The following is an 18,944-nucleotide window of genomic DNA, read 5'->3' on the forward strand; positions in this document are numbered from 1 at the left end:
GCTTAGAACTGTTAGAGCTAGACACATATACAAGTATTCTGTACAGACTTGACACATTTAAACTATAGCTTGGTTGAAAGAAATAGTGTGTGTCTTCCACTCAGTATAAGTAATTGTTAGAATGTGTATTCTTAGGTTATCACACAAGTAATGAGGGTGTAGACCCTGATAATGATATATATTTAGTTACTAAGTTGCTCGCTTTTATGTTATTCATTCGTCCGTATGTCTTAGACATCCAATGTATCATTATCTTGTATCTGATACTTATTGCATATCTGATACATGTCTTGTATCGTGTATCTGATACATGTCTCATTGTTCTGTGTCTGTTCCATTTATATGTGTATTAATCATCTTATCATTACTGTAGTGTCTGTAATTGTATCATTGATTGTAATACATGTTAACAGTCCCCTTCAAACATTTACAAGACCTATTAAGTCTGTAAAGTGTTTGATCTTTGGAACATGTAATGATTTAGTTAGGATATCTGCCCTTTGATTGTCTGTTTGAACATACTTAATATTAATAAGTTGTTCCTCAACATAACACTTAATAAAATTGTGTTGTAAGCCAATATACTTGGTTCTTGTTGAGTATTTCGTTTTGTCTGCTTCTATAGATTTAATTACTACTTGGTTATTGTAATAAATATTTGTAGGTGCATCAGAGATCTGCAGTATCTCATCTGCTAGGTATTGTAATGCTATAGCTTCTTGTATTCCATTTGATAGCACTATTATTTCTGCTTTGTACATAGATAAGGATACTAGTTTCTATCCTTTACTTGACCAAGATATGAGTGATTCTCCTAAGAAGAATGTGTATCCAGATATTGCTTTATTATTTTCTTGCATCATTCTGTCCACATCCATATAACCAGTAATATTATTATGATTTCCTCATCCAAAGATTAACCATTTGTCTTTGGTCCCCTTCAAGTATTGCATACAATGTACTACAGTATTGTAATGTAACATGCTTAGGTGTTTTAAATGTTTTGCAAGTTGGGATGTTATAAACACTATGTCTGGTTGTGTACAATCTGCAATATATTGTAAGGATCCAACCATATTCATATACAGTATCTTGGACATAAATGCACATTCATCCTCTGGTAGATTATCATCCATAACTAATTGAGTATTTGGTTGCATAGGCGTTTGTAAATTCCTATTGTTTTGCAAGTTATATTAAAGCAATACGTTTTCAATATAATGTCTTTGTCTCATCATTATTGTTTGTTCGTTTCTATTGTGTTTGATTTCTATGCCTAGTAACCAATGTAATTCACCTCTGTCTGTAATTTCTATATGTGATTGTAGAGAGTTTTTAATCATATCAATAATATTATTACTCTGTACAACAATAGTTATATCATTGACATGAACTAATAGTATTGCAACTGTACATTTGTTCTTCTTTACATAGAATACTGCAAAGTCATATTCTGATTGTGTAAAACCAATTGTATTAAGTATTTAGCATAGAGTTTTATACCATCATTGTCTAGCTTGTTTTAAACTGTATAATGCTTTGTGCAATCATAATACTTGTCCAGGTTTTAACTTTATTAAATCACTTGGTGGAGGTTTAATAAATATTATTTCATTGTTTTCTAGTTCTCCATTTAAGTATACAGATTTAACATCTATTTGATGTATCTTGTAGTTCTTTGAACATCCCCATGCAATAGCAAGTCTTATTGAAGATATGCATACAGTGGGTGCAAATAGATCATTATTATAATAATCTTTGCTGTCTTGTTGAAATATTCCTTGTACAACTAATCTAGCTTTTCGTTTTTCAATAGAATTATCTGTTAGACATTTTGTTTTATATACAAATTGTGTTCCAATAACATTTGCATTATCAGGAGGATATACTGTCTCTCAAGTATTGGATTGTATTAATTGTTGTACTTCATTGTCCATAGCTTTATTCCAAAGCTCACAATCACTTCTATTGATTGCTTCTTTATATGATAATGGATCTGTCATTATTTCTGTATGTAGTTTGTTAAATTCATTAAGATAAATCATAATATTCGTTTTGTCAACGTATGATAGACCTTTTGAGCGTTTACTAGGTAAATTCGTTTCACCCAAACGTTCTGTAATTTTGCACTTTTGAGTAGAGTGTCTGAGTTGTGTAGTTTTGTCTGATTCTTGATTGGATTCATTGTATTGTGTGTTTTCTACTAACTTCTGTATATTTTGTATTTTCTGTTGGTGATTCACTTTCTCTGAGAGTGTTGCTTCATCCTCCATGGATGCACCAAGGTCCTGTTATAAATGAGGAGCCGTTTCAGAGCAATAGTTTGGGTTGTTGTGTCCAGGAGAAACGTGTCAAAGATGTTTGATTACTTGGGGAGCTTTTGTTTGAGTTTCCAGAACATCCAATCCTATCTTGTTTCCTTTGGATTTCGTTTTGATGTGTGTCTGTCCTTGTTTGTGTACTTGGCAGCAGTATTCGTCTCTGTTGCTAGGTCCTTTGGACTCAGATTTGTCATTGTTTTCCTTGATATCTAACTTGTTTTCTTGGATGTCTTCCAAGTCCCCTTCAATTTGTGAAGGTTTTGCATTGAGGAATTGTATATTATGTTCAATAGTTATTTTTCTATCATGCTATGTAATGTGACCTTTTGAATTATCATCAAAACCTATCCATTGTCTGTAATAACCTCTATCTGTAATTTTAGATAGGTTTTCATTCCATATTATGATGTATTGACTGAATTCGTGTATGTTGTCAATACTAGCATTGTGTCTGTATTGTTTATAATAAGGAGTTACATATCCTATTACTCTTCAAGGAGTTCTATTGTGAATATATGCCTGTAACATTGCTGCTTCTACCCATAAGCATAATAGAATGTTTTGCAAAGTAATAGAGGCATGTATTTGATTAAATATTGTTTTATACATTCGTTCTGCTACTCCATTCTGTTACAGTGTATACTTTACTGTTAGTCTGGATTTTGTTCCTTAACTAATTAAGTATTCTTGGAAGAATTTCCTACAGAATACTCTATTGTTATTGCTTTACAATTGTTTTATTCATATACTGTGTTGTGTAAATATGTTTGTGCTCCATTGAACATACTGAGTATATGCATTGTCTTTTGTTCATAATTTTAATAAAGATACCCAATGTGTTGCATCATCAACTAACGTTAATAGATATTGTATATTCTTATATCCTTCATAGGATATTGGACCTATTATATCCATATGTATTATATTGCTGTAGTTTGCACTTATTTCTGAAGATCTTGTTTTTGGATGTGCTGTTCGTTCAATGTTTGCTTTTATACAATCAACACATTGTTTTTCATCAAAGTTCATTATCTTTTGAGATAATATCATTGTGTCATTCTGTAATAAACGTTTAATATAATCATAACTGATATGACTGAGACGTTTATGTAGATTGTAAACACTGATTCCACTCATGGAATTCATGTAATGAGTGTTTCTTAACACATATAGGTTGTTTTTGAGTTTAATCATTCCTATTTCACATTGTCCATGATAAATAATACATTCTACTTGTTTGAACATGAATGTGAAACTGTTGTTACATAATAACACTTGACTTATAAGTGAAAAGTTCAAATCTGAATGATAATAAACATGTGTTAACATTATTTTGCTAATTACAGGATTGTGTGTATTTCCTGAATTTCCCCTTTTAATTTCAATAATCATATCTCTGGCCTTTGTAAGAGTCACTGTTGATTTGTTTGTGAGTGTAACTGTTACCAGGGATATGTTTCGTACGTTTGTAAGGCGAAAGTAATATAGTGTAGTATGAATTGTTGCACCAGAATTGATTATATCAATTGTATTAGGGATATATTTATTTATTAGCACATTATTTTCGTCCAAGATATTATTATAACATACCCAGTTAGTAAATGGGTCGTTTGTGTCTGTGTTTGCAATAGTATTTGCCTGCTGAGAGGCCAGTACATCTGTCATTTTGATGTCTGGCACCTGTTCAATGTATGTGTTCATGTGTAGCATAGTTGCTGCCAGTACAGATTTTGCTTCTGTTGCTTCTATTGTGTTAGCCAAAGGATTAGCCTTTTTGGCTCAGGTATCTAGTGTTGATTGAGTCAGTGACTTCCAGCAATCACAGGAGAAGTGCCCTGATTTGCTACAATTGAAGCATTTTGATGCAGGGGTCAGTTTGCTTGTATTTTTGTTGTTTCCCTTCTTTCTGTACTTTTTATCTTTTGTACAAAACATATTTGCCTGTCCACATATTGTAGGCTTGTTGTTTATGTATTGTGTAGGGTTTTTGATGTGAAAATCATTAAATGCTTGGCACAGTACTGTAATAAGTCTTTACAGCTTGATAGGTTGATACTCAGATTTGGGTTTTCCATCATAAAACATGTCTCGAGCTTGTTCCATAGCTGTAATAGTACTACTATATTCAGGAGGGGTTGCAGCATAGATAGCTGCTTGATACATAGTGTCTGTAGGTTTTAAATTGTCTGCTACTAGCTGTGCATATATCTGCTCTAGTTTATCAAGTACTTGTCCAAAGTTTTTAACATGGTCATTGTATTTAAATAACAAAGACTCATTGTATGCTTTACACATAACTGTATGAGGGTTGAAACGTTCTTCTAATCTGCTCATAAGAGTTTTAATCGACATTCCAGTATGTATAAAGTTAGCCATTATATGATCTGCTACTTTATCAATTATTAATGTATAGATTGTGTGTGCAACCTTAATGTCTTCAGGCTTTGGTTCATTTGTGAACAAGTGCATATAGCCTGTTGCTGCAATAGCAGAGTTAATCCAATACTTCCATATCTTGAATCCGGATGTGTCTTTTAGTTGCACAATGTTGTGTCCAAAGTGTTTAGGTACATTGGCAGGTTTGCAATGACTTGTATTTGTCCTTTACAAGTTATTCAAAGGTGTAGATGAGTTTGGTACGGTTTTGTTTAGTGTATAGAGATTGCAGGTACTTGGTGAGTCCATCATAGATTTGTAGTATCAATGTAAAGTAGTGTAGCATAGTCTTGTAGTAGTAATGTGAGGTGTTAAGCAGAGAGCACAAGGCTCATAACCTGTTAGAATGTGTATTCTTAGGTTATCACACAAGTAATGAGGGTGTAGACCCTGATAATGATATATATTTAGTTACTAAGTTGCTTGCTTTTATGTTATTCATTTGTCTGTATGTCTTAGACATCCAATGTATCATTATCTCGTATCTGATACTTATTGTGTATCTGATACATGTCTTGTATTGTGTATCCAATACATGTCTCATTGTTCTGTGTCTGTTCTGTTTATATGTGTATTAATCATCTTATCATTACTGTAGCATCCATAATTGTATCATTGATTGTAATACATGTTAACAGTAATCAATTCTAGTGTTATTCTAAGAATCTTATTAACTAGTTCTAGGTAGAGAGCTTTTTCAAACATTCTAATAAGAATGTTATTAAACCCAAGTATAAATCCTACCTTCTAGGCTAGAATATTAAACTTCTAGAAGAAGGTATTAGTAGAATATTTACTCTGTCACAGAGACACAAGCTTGTTCTACACATTGTACTTCTTATTCAGATTAATGAAGGAAGTACAGAGCTACCTTATGAATTCTGAATACAACTCATTATTCTGAAGTTAGATCAGACTTCTGATCTGATAACCTTTAATCCAGTTCTGAGTCTAAGTGACTGTATTACCTTCCTTCATAAAGGAGAGGACAAATAGGATGTGATCAAGATCTGAGAATAGATTAGTTGAAGTAGTAGCTATATATAGTTTAACTTAGTACTAGAAGTCCTTAAAGTGCTACCTATTAAAGTTAGAAGGGTAGACTATATACACTTTCTTTCTAGAACAGGTTGTAACTTCTAGAACAATTAGAATGGGTTCTAAGGAGGTTAAGAGTGTATAGTTAGTAAAGGCCTCTTAAATAGAGGTTTACACATATTAAGCTAAGTCTACTTGTAACTACTAATCTGGCAGGACAGTAGAGGTAGTAGTTAGTATAGAAGAGTCTATGTTTACACTATAAAGGAATCAACACTAAACTAAAAGGGGTAATGAATAGAAGAAGAGTGGCAAAAGTTTAAAAGGGTTTAGAAAGTTTAAAATTTAAAAATGTAAAAGGGTTAGGACAAAGAAAAGAGATTGACACAATAGTGAGTACTAATGCCTAAAATGTAGGAGAGTTGTAGGATAGTAATGAGTAGTCTTGATTTAATGTTAGTAACAGTGTAGAGAGGACCTGAAGGCTTAGTAAGGGGACTCAGACTATAACTATCCTATATAACAGAAATACAGAATGTAAGTACTAGAACATAGTTAGAACTTGTAGAACAGACAGAGAGAGAGAGTAAAGCAAGAGTAGAGTATATAGAGTGAGTCTAAGAGTACAGGACTATCTAGAGTAGACAAGATTAAGACTACAGGACTAGTCTGATCTTGTATACTTATATATACTAAACTACACAAGAGTACTTAGAAAGTATGAGCTACTAAGAATGATAAGCTATAAAGGATAAAAGAAAGGAAGGTCAAAGATAAAGGTACAAAGAATGAAGGGATAGACAAAGGGTAAGAGACTATAGAATGAACAAGGAATAAAAGGGTGGTCAAAGAAATAGAATGATAAAGTAAGGAGGGGTAATAGTAAGAGTTAGTACACATATAGTTTATAGACAGTGCCTCTGAGGGACAGAAGTCCTGAGTTCTAGTATAAAAGGGTGTAGAACCCTTAGAACTGAAGGTACAAGAGTAGAGAACTGTAACAGTTAGTATGCTCAAACTTATTCCTTTATACTTGTAGAATTAGTTTTAATACAATTATAAACAAGTAAGTCTTGTAAGAGTACTAACAACAGAATACAAAGATTAAGACTGTTGTATCTAGATACTGTGAACAAGGTTTGTATTTGAATCATTGTCTAAAGATGGAGATCATGTGTACACTGTTATTACATAATATTATAATACTGTCAAGATGCCCTAACCAGTCACTTTTAAGATATTTTATTTATTATTATTTACTACAATCCTTGTATAATACAATATATATATATAATTACATACTATAGTATTATAATCATAAGATATTAGTTTTACTTTTGTAAAATAAATAAAAATAAATATTTTATTGATTTTATAAAATGACAAGTTAATAAGTATACATTTAATATATCTAACTTACAAGTAGACACTCTGTAGGAAAGGTATTTGCCTACTATATCTGAGTATATATTCTTAGTACACAAACTTAACCTCAATTCTATTTAGACTAAATTAGACAGGAAACAAAGGAAGTTTTGCTTTATTAACTATATACAGTTTATTTATTAATAATATTTTTATTTTTATTTACAGGAACAGGCTTATTATAATAACTTAAAATTATTCACTTATATTCTACTATTTCCCTCTTACTCTCTTCTCTACCACACACTCTTACTCTATCTCTATGTTTCTAATATACTAATTCTTATATATAGTATATTATTTTCTTATTCTGAGACATAAGTTAGAGAGTTTTTCTGATAATCTATCTTACTTTATATATTTATAAGTATTCTACTATTTTACACTAATACTAATCAAGCTCTTCCTTCTTTACTTTAAACTCACATTCCCTCTCCTTCTATTATTATAACTATACTACTTTTTAATACTTTAAACTGTCTATTATAAGAGATAGATACATGTTTTCTTAATAATAATAGTAGTTTTACTACTAATCCTTATTGTAACTATAATTTCTATAGTTATTAAACTAATAAACTAATATAAACTAAGGTAATTAGTTTTAAGTTATGATTTTTGATAGTTGTATGTTTTTTAATATATCTAAATATGAATATTGATCTTATTTTATAATTCTTAATAGTAGAATTTTGTATAAAAAATTATAAAGTTAGAGATTAGTAGATTAGTATACTTTAATGTAACAAAATAGGACTAATAGTAATACTCATAATAATTTGCTCAAAACCTTATTAATTTTTCTACCAAAAAAAACAGTAGATACTACACATACCAATACACATTAATACAGGCTTACAGTATTAAATATCCATTATTTAAATTATTATAAAGTATACAATGTGTGGGAAAGGATTTAGAGTATCAAGAATTTCAACTTTTTGTAGTCTTCAGATTGCAAACTCAATAACTTTTTTCTACTTGTTTTTTTGTATCAAAATTTCAGATATATATCATTTAGATGTCTATTTACATATGTACAAAATTTCATGAAGGTTGAGTGAGAATTGGAGGAGTAATAGCAAAGTGTCTGGTTGTGGGTCATGTTTGCAAAGGGCCAGCAACAGTATACCAGTAAATCTTTAATCCAAAGATCTTTTTTCTCTCACAGGAGAACAAAGGAAGGAAGGAAGAGCAAATGTTCAATTACATACCTTATTAAGGCTATGCAAGATCCCGACAAGGGACATTGGAGGTGCGTTCCGGTCTTGCAGGCCTATTGCGCTATGCTTTGCCATTTTAATGAGAAGCTCATCTCGGATATAGCTATATCAAATATATTAAAGAACGACTGCCCCTTCTCTGTACATACTGTGAGCTTCGATGTAACAGTATGGAATCGGCGAACTAGCGTAGCACTAATTAAGCTTGAACGTCGGATTTCTTTCCAGTACTTACACTGGAAAAGCTCCTTCTTCAACTTGTTGTGTGCTGTAGTCAGGACAATAAATTCATGCTTCCCAGATTCATATACCATTATTCGTTCATCAGACCTTCAGCATTTCTATGCCTTGAGAGCACATACCGAACGAAAGCTGGGTATTCGAATATGGCCCAACAGACAACAACTACAATTCTGGCCCACATACTGCTGATGTGGTAGATGAAGCTACGGGGGGGGGGGGCAAGAGACGGAAGAGCCAACGGGGAATATGGGTACATAAGACCACTGCCGATAGATTAGGATATAAAATCGGACAACTCGAATTTACAGTTATCGACTAAGTGCCTTGATTCAGTGTGTCCAACGCCTATTTCATAATGACATATCCTGTCTCCCAAGCTTGACTGTCGCGAATCAAATACTCTCGCTAAATGTTCAATTCAGCTGGACCCTTTCCCCCGGACCATGTTCTACATGCCTGCAAATACAGACCTCGAAGTCAAAAGTGATTTCGACGACCAGCGAGCCGAGAACGGCCAAAGTCGCAGAATATTCAGCAAGTTGACGATCCAGATAATGATAGCAACGAAGAAGAACCGTTCGGTCGCTTTGGTCTGGCAGCAGACGAAGCTCTCAAGAGGAGCGCCTGAAGGACGAGAAGGTACGGGAAGAGGGGAGAAGAAAACAATGAAGAAGGAGCAGAAGGAATGGCGAGAGAAAGGGAAGGAATTAATAGTTGCAGGAGGTGCGACGATGGCTGGACCAATAGTGCCGAATAAAGAGGAAAACCCGCCTAAAAAGGAATTTAGAACAAGTTACAAGAGACATAGAGGAACAGTTCCCACCTTTACTATCCCATTTCCTGTTTATATTCTCGGAGATACGGTTTTCTGCTCATCGTAACAATCTGGAAATTGATCTATCACTGCCTTGCATCTCGTGATATGTATTGCGACTCGGTGCCAAAGGACCTCTTTTATTTAACCGGAACTTCGCTATTGGTACAACATTCGTGAGACCCGTCTCTTTAATGAGAAAATCTCAATAACGACCATCATCTGAATATGCTGGCGGCGCTGATCGATTATCGTCGGTCCCAGAATGGACACTTGGTGGATGTAAATTTTGTCTTGATCCCTGCTGTTGTCGTTCCAATTCCGCTATTCGTGCACGAAGGCTATCCACTTCTTGCATCACTGATGAAATAGGTTCGACTGTGATCTGTGAGTTCTCAGACACGTTGTTCGATATGGGTGCTGGGTGCTTCGTCCTGTTATTTACTGTCTCTGTAGGGTGCTGATGGGACACTAGCCCTGCTTGGTGAACGGACTCGCCTGTATGGTCTGTCCAATTGCGTCGTCCAGATTCCAGAGGCCAATGCAGTGGCACCACATTATTTTCGACCTCTCGAACTATAGGCAATCCTGGTACTTCGGCATTCTTTTTTCTACGTCCTCTCCTTATCATGGATGACCAAGGGATTTTACCGCGTCGAATACATGGCAATATCGCGAGACAAATAATGATCGCTCCAACAACTCCGACAACAATTCCAGCAACTTTTGCTCTGGATCCAGAAGCAGTCGATTGGTTATTGGTGTTACCAATACCTGGTGCAGTTGGTACAGATGCACTTGTTCCCACCGTTCCCGCCGAATGAAACGAACTCGGTGCTTGGATTGTTTGTGTTAATATGATGCTTGAACGACCGACGAATAAAAATACCTGTAGTCTGGGTAGCATTGCTAGGAATGAGAGTATTGGTACTAGAGCCGCTGGCTGTTAAGAATGAGAATGTTGCTGAGGTTGCTGAGGTTGTTGAGGATGTTGCAGTAGATTGCGCAAGGCCGATCGTGAATTCTCCACTTTGAGCAAAAACGTCCGTTATGTTACTACGCAGAGTAAGGATTCAAAAATTGTTACGTTATGAAAAGGACCGACGCAGTACTTGCCTGTTATTCACTAATTGCAGTACGTAACTACCGCTGTCAAAATATCATCGTCAGCAACGTGAATAATAGAAACATTGACGATCAGATTGGTCGAAGCTGGATCGGAGACAACGGCCTGACATAAAATAAAACTCACCCAAAGGGCACTTTGGGCAAAACGAGGTTGAGGGACCCAGCACTACTTGGGACGTTGTTCGCAAGAGCAAATTGATTGGCGGCCACCACGTCGTTGATAAGCTCAATAGAGAATGTCTGTGGGTCGCCTTGTGCAACACTCCATGCAATCACTGCTGGCCCGCCCGAGGTTAGGCCCACCGGCGTTGAGACAGATAAAGCAGAGACAAGGGGAACAAAAAGTACAAGCGAGGCACTGCCACGTAAGAAAAATCGAGGAACAAAGCTAAAGGAGCGTTTAGTAGTCAGAGGACCTGAGGTGACAAAGTGGGTGGTAGTAAAGTCGGGTAAGCTGAACATGGAAGCAGAGGTCAAGGCAGAAAATTTAGAGGAGAAGGTGAGGATGAGGGTGAAGGTGAAGGGGATGGAGGTGAGGGCAGCAGTTGATGCAGTCAATGTCGAGGTCGAGGATAGGGATAGATGAAGCAGTGCTAGCGACTTGGAAAGAGAGCATCCAATTTTGCCGCACTTATCGACCCTCGAGGTATTCATTCAGTATCCATCATGATGGAATTCGTTAATTAAATACGGTTGTCTGATCGTTTGATTTAGATAACCTCTGAGTAATATCCTGCACTCCGAGACAGAGCTATACCTTAACCTCTAGAGTCTATACAGGATGAAAACAGCTTGCCCGTGCTTGAACTTGTTCTCTAATGATTGTAGGGTTCCTTCCAGTGATATTGTAGAACCCAGAACAGGCAAACCCTGAGAGTGATACCGACGGCAGAACATGAAGTGCAAAGCCGTCGCAAGGCATCAGGCGCTGAAAATAGCCGATCGTAGAAAATTCACATGTTGCATCGCCGCCGAGTAAATGACAAGATCACGTGCGCAGAGACATCTAAATCAGTAACATACTTGATAGTAGATACTAATAATATCGTCCACTGCAAGCCCTGCAATTTTGTCAACACCTTTGCACTCAAAATTTGAGTGCGATACTCCTATGAACGAAGAAATGACCTCACTATGCACAAATGAGTGATTTACTCACGAGCATTTGAACAACACAACAAGCATAGACAATCCTTCACATCTGGCCATCATCCTCGACCTGTTCCCGACTCAATGGCATCTCTCCTCTCTTCCAAAGAACGCGTATCCTCATTCATTCAAGTCGTTTCTCGCACAAACTCTCGCATTTCTGAACTTTCATCTAACCCTGAAGCATGAAAATGCGCTCGTTGTGTACGGTGCATTTCCTGGAAAGAGGTGTGCTTCCTACCAATACATTTACTGTCGTCTTGTGTGCTTATGTTTCGTGTATGTGCACCTTTCTATGAAGTGTCCTATTATACTCTTCGACGGATCACAAAGCCGAAGGTGCCGACGATAGTATAGCGGTCCCAAATACGTACTTGCCGTTCAAGGTCGTTGACACTGCTGTAACGAAGAGGATTAGTGAAGAGCTAGACGCGATGTCAGATTTTGACGAAGAGGGTAAGCATTCGCTCGGATATTCATCATATTTCAATTAGTTAATCAGTGTTGGAAGCACTGCGTCAGCTTGTCGGAGCGTTAACGAAGGCGTTATGCCGTACGGGACTCTCTTTTCTCAAACCTTGCTCAAACCTCGATTTGCTTGACGAACGAGCTGTGATAGATATCAACTGGCTCGTAAATCCAACTGCTACTAGCATTGACTCAGACGTGCCGGTAGTATCGCCGGAACCTCGAATTGTCATTCTCTCTGTCTCGCCGGACTTGTCAACGTCCTATATCCCTCTTATGAACAGTATCTTTTCTGCTCAAAACCTGTGCGTTAATGCTTTTTGTGGTTACCAGTTTCAGGATTTCACGAGTGACAGGTTTTATTCATCAATGTGCAGAAAGTCGCAATAGATGTTTGCAAGATATATGCACCCGATGCAGTATTTTTACAACAAGCTGCGCATTTGACTGGAGGATCATACATCTACCTTGAAAGACGAGATGCCCTATTGCAACATCTTCTGGTATGTCTCAATCCGTATTTACAGTTTACCCTATCAACGCGAACTTTTTTTATTCAGATGACCTTCCTTCCGACGCCATCTATACGGCAACCTATCGCAGTCCCTACGCAAGATAAAATAGACTTCCGAGTTGCATGCTTTTTCCATAAAACAATCGTGGACATCGGATTTGTGTGTTCAGTTCGCTTATCCAGTACGTCATCCCAAATTAAAGAATATTCAATGGAGAATATATATTGATTTTCGACTCCGTTTCGCAGTCCTTTGCCAGCTAGTCCCTGTCTGTTCAACATGCCGGTACGTGTCAATCACATCCTCACGTCTCCTTTACCTGAATACTTCCGGTATGATGCCGTCCCTTTTTCTCGGGCTCACTCTATTTACTGTAAACAGCCGAGCGATTCTATTCGCTCAGCCCATTTTCCCAGAAACCCGCGTTCCTCCGCACGTCCCCACATCTTCATCGACCAATCATCCCCACATTTCCATTTTGCAATCCCATCCTTCCTCGACCATGATCTTATAAATAAATGGCTTGGCATGCTTTAATCTTCAGGACGAAATTCCCGATAAAGAACTTGCAACGGTTAAATGTTTCTCGTCCGACTCCGCCGCCTGGTCAACGAGCTTCTTCTGTAGCACCTTCGGGAGCGCGGATGCCCGTCACACCTACACCAGGAGGTACAGGAACTGGAACTGGAACTCTGCGCCCCACTGCACCCAGTGCGTTAGGCTCTAGCTTGACGCTTAACGTCGGCTCAATGAGTCTAGGATCATCGGATAATATACGAACAAATGGCTCCGTTGTCACGGCGAGTGGGAACGCTACGCCGAACTCGACCGGTTCAGGGTTGGGGTGACATTACGGAACGGCGTGATATGAAAGGTGAAAGGTACCGCCGGGAAGGAGATTAAGCAAGAGAGATGCCATTATTGTCGTAGTGATGAATGTAGACGTTTGTGGGTGTCAATCCTTGGTCCTGAGTAACGGATGGCGATTCTGGAGCAGGTGGCTTGGATGTGGGTGAGAGGTGATGGGTGGACAAGAGACGGAAGAACCGGCATGTGTATGCGCATATATGACTACTGCTGATAGATCATAAGACAGAGACGGACAGCTCGAATTTATAGTTGTCGTGAGTACTGATTCAGCGTGTTCTACTTGCTATTTTATGCTGATTTGTGCTGTCTCCTAAGTTTTACTGTTGCGAATCAAATGCTCTCACTGAAAGGATCAATTCAGCCGGACCCCTTTTCTCCATATCATGTCCCGCAACCTGCAGTCCCGTTCACAAATATTGACCTAGAAGTAGAAGGTGACGACGAAGACTAGCAAGCCGAGAACGAGCAAGGGTTGAAAAATCCCCAGCAAGTTGACGATCTTATTAATGATAGCGACGAAGAAGATCTGTTCGGTCACCTGGGTCGGGCAGCAGACGAAGCACTCGAAAGAGCGGCCGCCGAGAAAGAACGCTTGAAGAGCGAGAACGTAGGGGAAAAGGAGAAGAAGAAACGAAAGGAGAAGCGAAAGGAACGACAAGACAAAGGGAAAGAATTAGCGACTGCACTGGGAGCCTCTGTGGCTGGTCAAGTAGAGCTAAGTAAAGAGGAGAAACCACCTAAGAAGCGCAAGAAACCCGTCAAGCGTAGATGATGTGCTTTCACTATACCATTACATTTCCTGTTTACGTTCACGATACATGGGTATTTTGTGCATCATGACATACTAGCGGTACGATCTATCGCTGCTTTACATATCGTCATATGTTTCGCGGCTCAGTTGAAGGACCGCCTTTTGATTACCAGAGTACACAATTGTTTTAAATAAATAATCCTAGCTGGGCTTCGTCCTGGTTATCGAAGACCACAGCCACATGCGTCGAGATGTAGAATCTGTGTTTGCAAAGACCCTAGATCCAAGTTGTCATAAATAATATCCTACATCGTATTGTGTGCATATTGTCATCTATGTCCAGTGCTTTGTCCAGCTTTGTAACTTCATTCTAACACATTTCCCACATGAAATTAATGTACAACATTCATGCGACCTGAATATGGAAACGTACTTATCTCTCTAACCAGACATTTCAGTAACGACCATCATCTGAATACGCTGGCGGCGCTGATCGATTATCATTGGCCGCGCCCGAATCAATGCTTGGTGGACGCAAGTTCTGTCTTGTTTCCTGCAGTTGTTGCTCCAATTCCGCTATTCTGACATGAAGGCCATCCACTTCCTGCATCACTGAAGACATAGGCTCGACTATGGGCTGCAAATTCTCGGGTGTGATGTTGGGGACTGGTGCTGCGTGCTTCTGATTCGTTCTATTATCTGTCGCTTCATTGGTGGGACGGCGAGACTCTGGCCGTGCTTGGCGGCCGTGCTCGCCCTTATCGCTTGTCCAACTGCGTCGACCGGATTCCCGGGGCAAAATCAGTGGCACCACAGAATTTCCGTTCTCTACGACTCCGTGTAACTCTGGCACTTCAGCGATCCCTTTTTTGTTATATCTCCTCCTTACAATGGATGGCCAGTATAATGTGCGACGTCGAACATATAGCAATATTGCGAGGCAAATAATGGCCGATGCAACAACTCCAGCAACGATTCCAGCTACCTTTGCTTTGGACACAGAAGAAACAGTCGATCGGTCGGTTGGTACAGGTGCACCTGTTCCGTCCGCCTGAGTCGAACTCGATGCTTAGATTATTTGAGTTAATATGATACTCGAAAGACAAATGAATAAAAATACCTGTAGTCTGGGCAGTACTGCTAGAAATGAGATTGCTAGGACTAACAGTATTGATAAGGAGGGAGGTGGCTGTTAAGAACGAGAACGTTGCTGAGGATAATAAGGATGTTGTAGTAGGTTGCGCAGCGCCGATCGCGAAGTCTTCACTCTGGGCCAAAACGTCTGCTTCGTTACTACACAGAGTAAAGAATTAAAAAATTAAAAAAAGTGTCATGAACGGAACCCACACAGTACTTACTCAGTATCCACGAGCTGCAGCCTGTAACCATCACTGTCAAAATACCATGTGTCAACGACGACAATAATAGAAACAACATTAATGACCATAGGATTGGTCGAGGTTGGGTCAGACCCAAATGACCTGACATAAAATTAAACTCACCCAACGGTCACATTGGGCAAAGTGAGAAGGAGGGGTCCATGGTTGCTATCGACGTTAGGATATTTGTAGATTAAGCTGAGCACATTAATGTTAAAAAAGTCAATGGTGAACGTCGCTGGGTCGCCTTGCGCAACAGTCCATACAACCTCTATCGGTCCGCCCGACACTGGGCCCGTCGGCGTTGAGACAGTTAGAGCAGAGACAAGGGGGACAACAAGTACAAGTGAGGCACTGCCACGTAAGAAAGATCGAGGGGGAAAGCTACAAGAGCTTTTAGTAGTCCGAGGACCTGTGGTGTTTACAAAGGTGTCGGTAGCAGAGTTAGGTAAACTGAACATCGGGGCAAAGGTCAAGGCAAAGAAAGAAGTAGGAGGAGAGAGTGGGTGTAAAGGTGAAGGAGACGGAGACGAAGGCAACAGATAGTGCGGTCAACGGTGAGAATAGGGACAGGTGAAGTTGTGCTAGCGACTTGGAAGGCGAACATCTGATTTTGCCGCACTTATTGACCCTCAAGATAGTCATTCAGTATCCATCGTGATGGCACTCGTTAATTAAACACGGTTGTCTCATCGTTTGATTCTGATAACCTCTGAGTAATATCCTGCATTCGGAGATGGAGCTATTCCTCAACATGACAACATCTATACAGGATGAAAACAGCTTGTCAGCGCTTGAAATCGTTCTTTAATGCTTGTAGAGTTACTTCCAGTATTATCGTAGAGTGCAGAACAAGCAAATCCTACCTAGGAGAGATACCGACAGCAGAGTATGAAGTGCAAAGCCGTCGCAAGGCATCAGCCCTGCTCAATTCTTGTATCTGACGAATATTTACCTCGGCAGAAGGAATGTTAGGGAGGGTGGATCTAGGGTCTACTTCCATTTTGAGTAGGATCTCCGTGCGTGCCTTAGAAACAGCAGACACACCTCGAGGAGGTGTATTTCGTGTATTTTGCACGTCGGAGAATGAAACTAAGAGAACGGCTGGTCCGGCAGCCTTACATAGATCTAAGACATGAGTGTAGGTATAGATAATTGTTAGAATAATTGAGACACACACGAAAACATGCCCCGCTACCACCATCTAGCCAAGTTACAGCATATTCTGAAAATATTTGGTCTACTTGTCCTGTTAGATGCTGAAACTGATGAAGAGGCTTGGGAAGGCCTTATTTTCATTTTAATTGCATATCAACTTCGACCACGAAGTGGGCCAAGAGGCCCATATACAGCTGTCAAATCTGATGATTACATGTATAAACTGTTACACCATTATTCTACTAGGTGGTTTAAGTCTCATCTCAGGTATGTAGTTAACATATAAAATATGTAGATATGTTTTATAATTCTTAATTTTAATTTTAAAGAATGTCAAGGGCTAGCTTTTGGCATGTTCATGACCTGATTGCAGATAATCCTATTTTTGTCTCATCAGGCCGGAAGCCTCAAAAGCCTGTAGCTGTTCAGCTTGCAGCTTTTCTCCTAAGAGTAGGAGGGCAGCCCTTTGTCCATACATCTGGGCAATCATCTATTTCTGAGGGGAGTACTCATAACTTTTCTGAAAGGGTTCGTTATGCCCTCCGGAGGATTCGAAAGGATCATCTTGCATGGCCTGGTTTAGAGAGACGTGCTTTTTTGAAAGAAGAATTTGAGCGATTTGGCTTTCCTGGATGCATAGGAGTTATAGATGCTACTCTAATCCCCTTAGCAGACAAGCCTAAAAGGCATGGATGGTATTATTATTGTAGGAAAAAATTCTATGCAGTAAGTTTATTACTTTTAATTAATTCTCTTATACATTAATTACTGTCTTTCAGCTTGTTGTCCAGGCTGTTTGTGACCATAGGGGTATATTCACACATTATGAAGGAGGTTGGCCAGGGAGTGTTCAGGATACAAAGGTCTTTAGGCAATCCCCTCTTTGTCTAGAGAGAAGGAAGTTCTTTAGAGATGATGAATATATTCTTGCAGACAAAGGTATGTTACAAAATTCTTATATATTTCTTAGAATACAATATTTAACTTTTAATTAGGATATCCTTTGACAATGTTCACAATCCGGCCTTTTGCTGAGTACGACATTTCCAGTAATAGGCTTCAGGCAAGACAGAGGCGAGACTGGAATTTCAAGCTCTCCAGTATCAGAGTATGCATTGAACATGCATTTGGGAGGCTTAAGGGTCGTTTCCCCCTCCTCCGAAGACTTTCTGGGAAAACTATGAAAGTTTGCTGGAGAACTATTGAAGCATGCATGATACTTCACAATATATTGGAGGAACTAGGTGATGACCCTTCCACTATTGAAGGATTCAATGGAGAAGAAGATATTGATGAAGCAAACGAAAATGAACAAGCTGAAAATGTTCTACGAATTGATAACAATGGTGGTGACTTTGATATTGATGGAATGGGTGAGGGGGATTTGTATGTAGCTGGAATGTATCGTCGAAAGCGTTTGGTAGAATTGCTCACTACATGATTTTTTTTAAATTTCATGTGTAATATACTACGAGCATGATGTATACTTCTGTTCTATATCACAATGAGCGCGATTACAGTCACACGACCAGGGTGTCTGTGCAATTGCATTATATGAGTATGTCTTAATCGCTGAATATTATTATTGCCATCCTGAGCTTGCTCTAGCTATGACCGCGCTGAGGAGAATGAATTGACATTCTGTGAAGGTGACCGCATCACAGATATCGAAGCTGCAAGCGAAGATTGGTCGCAGGGTCGTGATGCACACGGGAACGTCGGATTATTCCCTGGTAAGCCTGTCTCCTCGAGTATAAAGAACAGTGTTAATACCGGGTCCAGCAAATTATGTCGAAGTGCAAGACACGCCACTTCCCTTCTTCTCCATTCCGGACTTCATCGGCTCCGTTTCACCAAACGTCACTGACGATACGCCTATTGATCTTGTCTTTGTCGATTTCATCGAGTCGCAGCTTATTGGAATCCTGACACGTTATGTGGAACATCAACGAGGGAAAGTGTCCTGGCTGTCTCACCTGCACGTCATTTTGAATAGTTTGTGCAAGTGAGACAATGGTACTCAAAG

At 38.8% G+C, this 18,944-nt stretch overlaps 6 protein-coding genes across 6 annotated transcripts; 4 read left to right on the forward strand and 2 right to left on the reverse strand.

The window, feature by feature from the left end:
• Positions 1-9,129: 9,129 nt before the first annotated feature.
• Positions 9,130-9,567, forward strand: FOMMEDRAFT_156194 (uncharacterized protein; the record flags this gene model as incomplete). The annotated part of the gene is made up of 1 exon (XM_007266486.1): positions 9,130-9,567. The coding sequence occupies one exon, from the start codon at positions 9,130-9,132 to the stop codon at positions 9,565-9,567; it is 438 nt and encodes a 145-aa protein (XP_007266548.1).
• Positions 9,568-9,705: 138 nt separating this feature from the next.
• Positions 9,706-11,282, reverse strand: FOMMEDRAFT_156195 (uncharacterized protein; the record flags this gene model as incomplete). The annotated part of the gene is made up of 3 exons (XM_007266487.1): positions 9,706-10,337; positions 10,390-10,529; positions 10,753-11,282. 3 exons carry the CDS (start codon positions 11,280-11,282, stop codon positions 9,706-9,708), a joined length of 1,302 nt encoding a protein of 433 aa, XP_007266549.1.
• Positions 11,283-11,523: 241 nt separating this feature from the next.
• FOMMEDRAFT_156196 (Tfb4-domain-containing protein) lies at positions 11,524-13,608 on the forward strand (the record flags this gene model as incomplete). Its single annotated transcript, XM_007266488.1, has 8 exons — positions 11,524-11,603; positions 11,811-12,005; positions 12,079-12,233; positions 12,289-12,554; positions 12,623-12,748; positions 12,806-12,941; positions 13,009-13,045; positions 13,305-13,608. The coding sequence occupies 8 exons, from the start codon at positions 11,524-11,526 to the stop codon at positions 13,606-13,608; spliced, it is 1,299 nt and encodes a 432-aa protein (XP_007266550.1).
• Positions 13,609-13,964: 356 nt separating this feature from the next.
• FOMMEDRAFT_156197 (uncharacterized protein) lies at positions 13,965-14,402 on the forward strand (the record flags this gene model as incomplete). The annotated part of the gene is made up of 2 exons (XM_007266489.1): positions 13,965-14,064; positions 14,122-14,402. 2 exons carry the CDS (start codon positions 13,965-13,967, stop codon positions 14,400-14,402), a joined length of 381 nt encoding a protein of 126 aa, XP_007266551.1.
• A 433-nt stretch (positions 14,403-14,835) lies between these two features.
• Positions 14,836-16,221, reverse strand: FOMMEDRAFT_28501 (uncharacterized protein; the record flags this gene model as incomplete). Its single annotated transcript, XM_007266490.1, has 5 exons — positions 14,836-15,449; positions 15,502-15,674; positions 15,740-15,862; positions 15,884-16,049; positions 16,173-16,221. The coding sequence occupies 5 exons, from the start codon at positions 16,219-16,221 to the stop codon at positions 14,836-14,838; spliced, it is 1,125 nt and encodes a 374-aa protein (XP_007266552.1).
• Positions 16,222-17,927: 1,706 nt separating this feature from the next.
• Positions 17,928-18,927, forward strand: FOMMEDRAFT_156199 (uncharacterized protein; the record flags this gene model as incomplete). The annotated part of the gene is made up of 3 exons (XM_007266491.1): positions 17,928-18,304; positions 18,527-18,651; positions 18,701-18,927. The coding sequence occupies 3 exons, from the start codon at positions 17,928-17,930 to the stop codon at positions 18,925-18,927; spliced, it is 729 nt and encodes a 242-aa protein (XP_007266553.1).
• Between the last annotated feature and the right edge of the window lie 17 nt (positions 18,928-18,944).

Source organism: Fomitiporia mediterranea, assembly GCF_000271605.1.
Source record: "Fomitiporia mediterranea MF3/22 unplaced genomic scaffold FOMMEscaffold_6, whole genome shotgun sequence".
In the NCBI taxonomy this organism is placed as follows: Eukaryota; Fungi; Basidiomycota; class Agaricomycetes; order Hymenochaetales; family Hymenochaetaceae; genus Fomitiporia; species Fomitiporia mediterranea.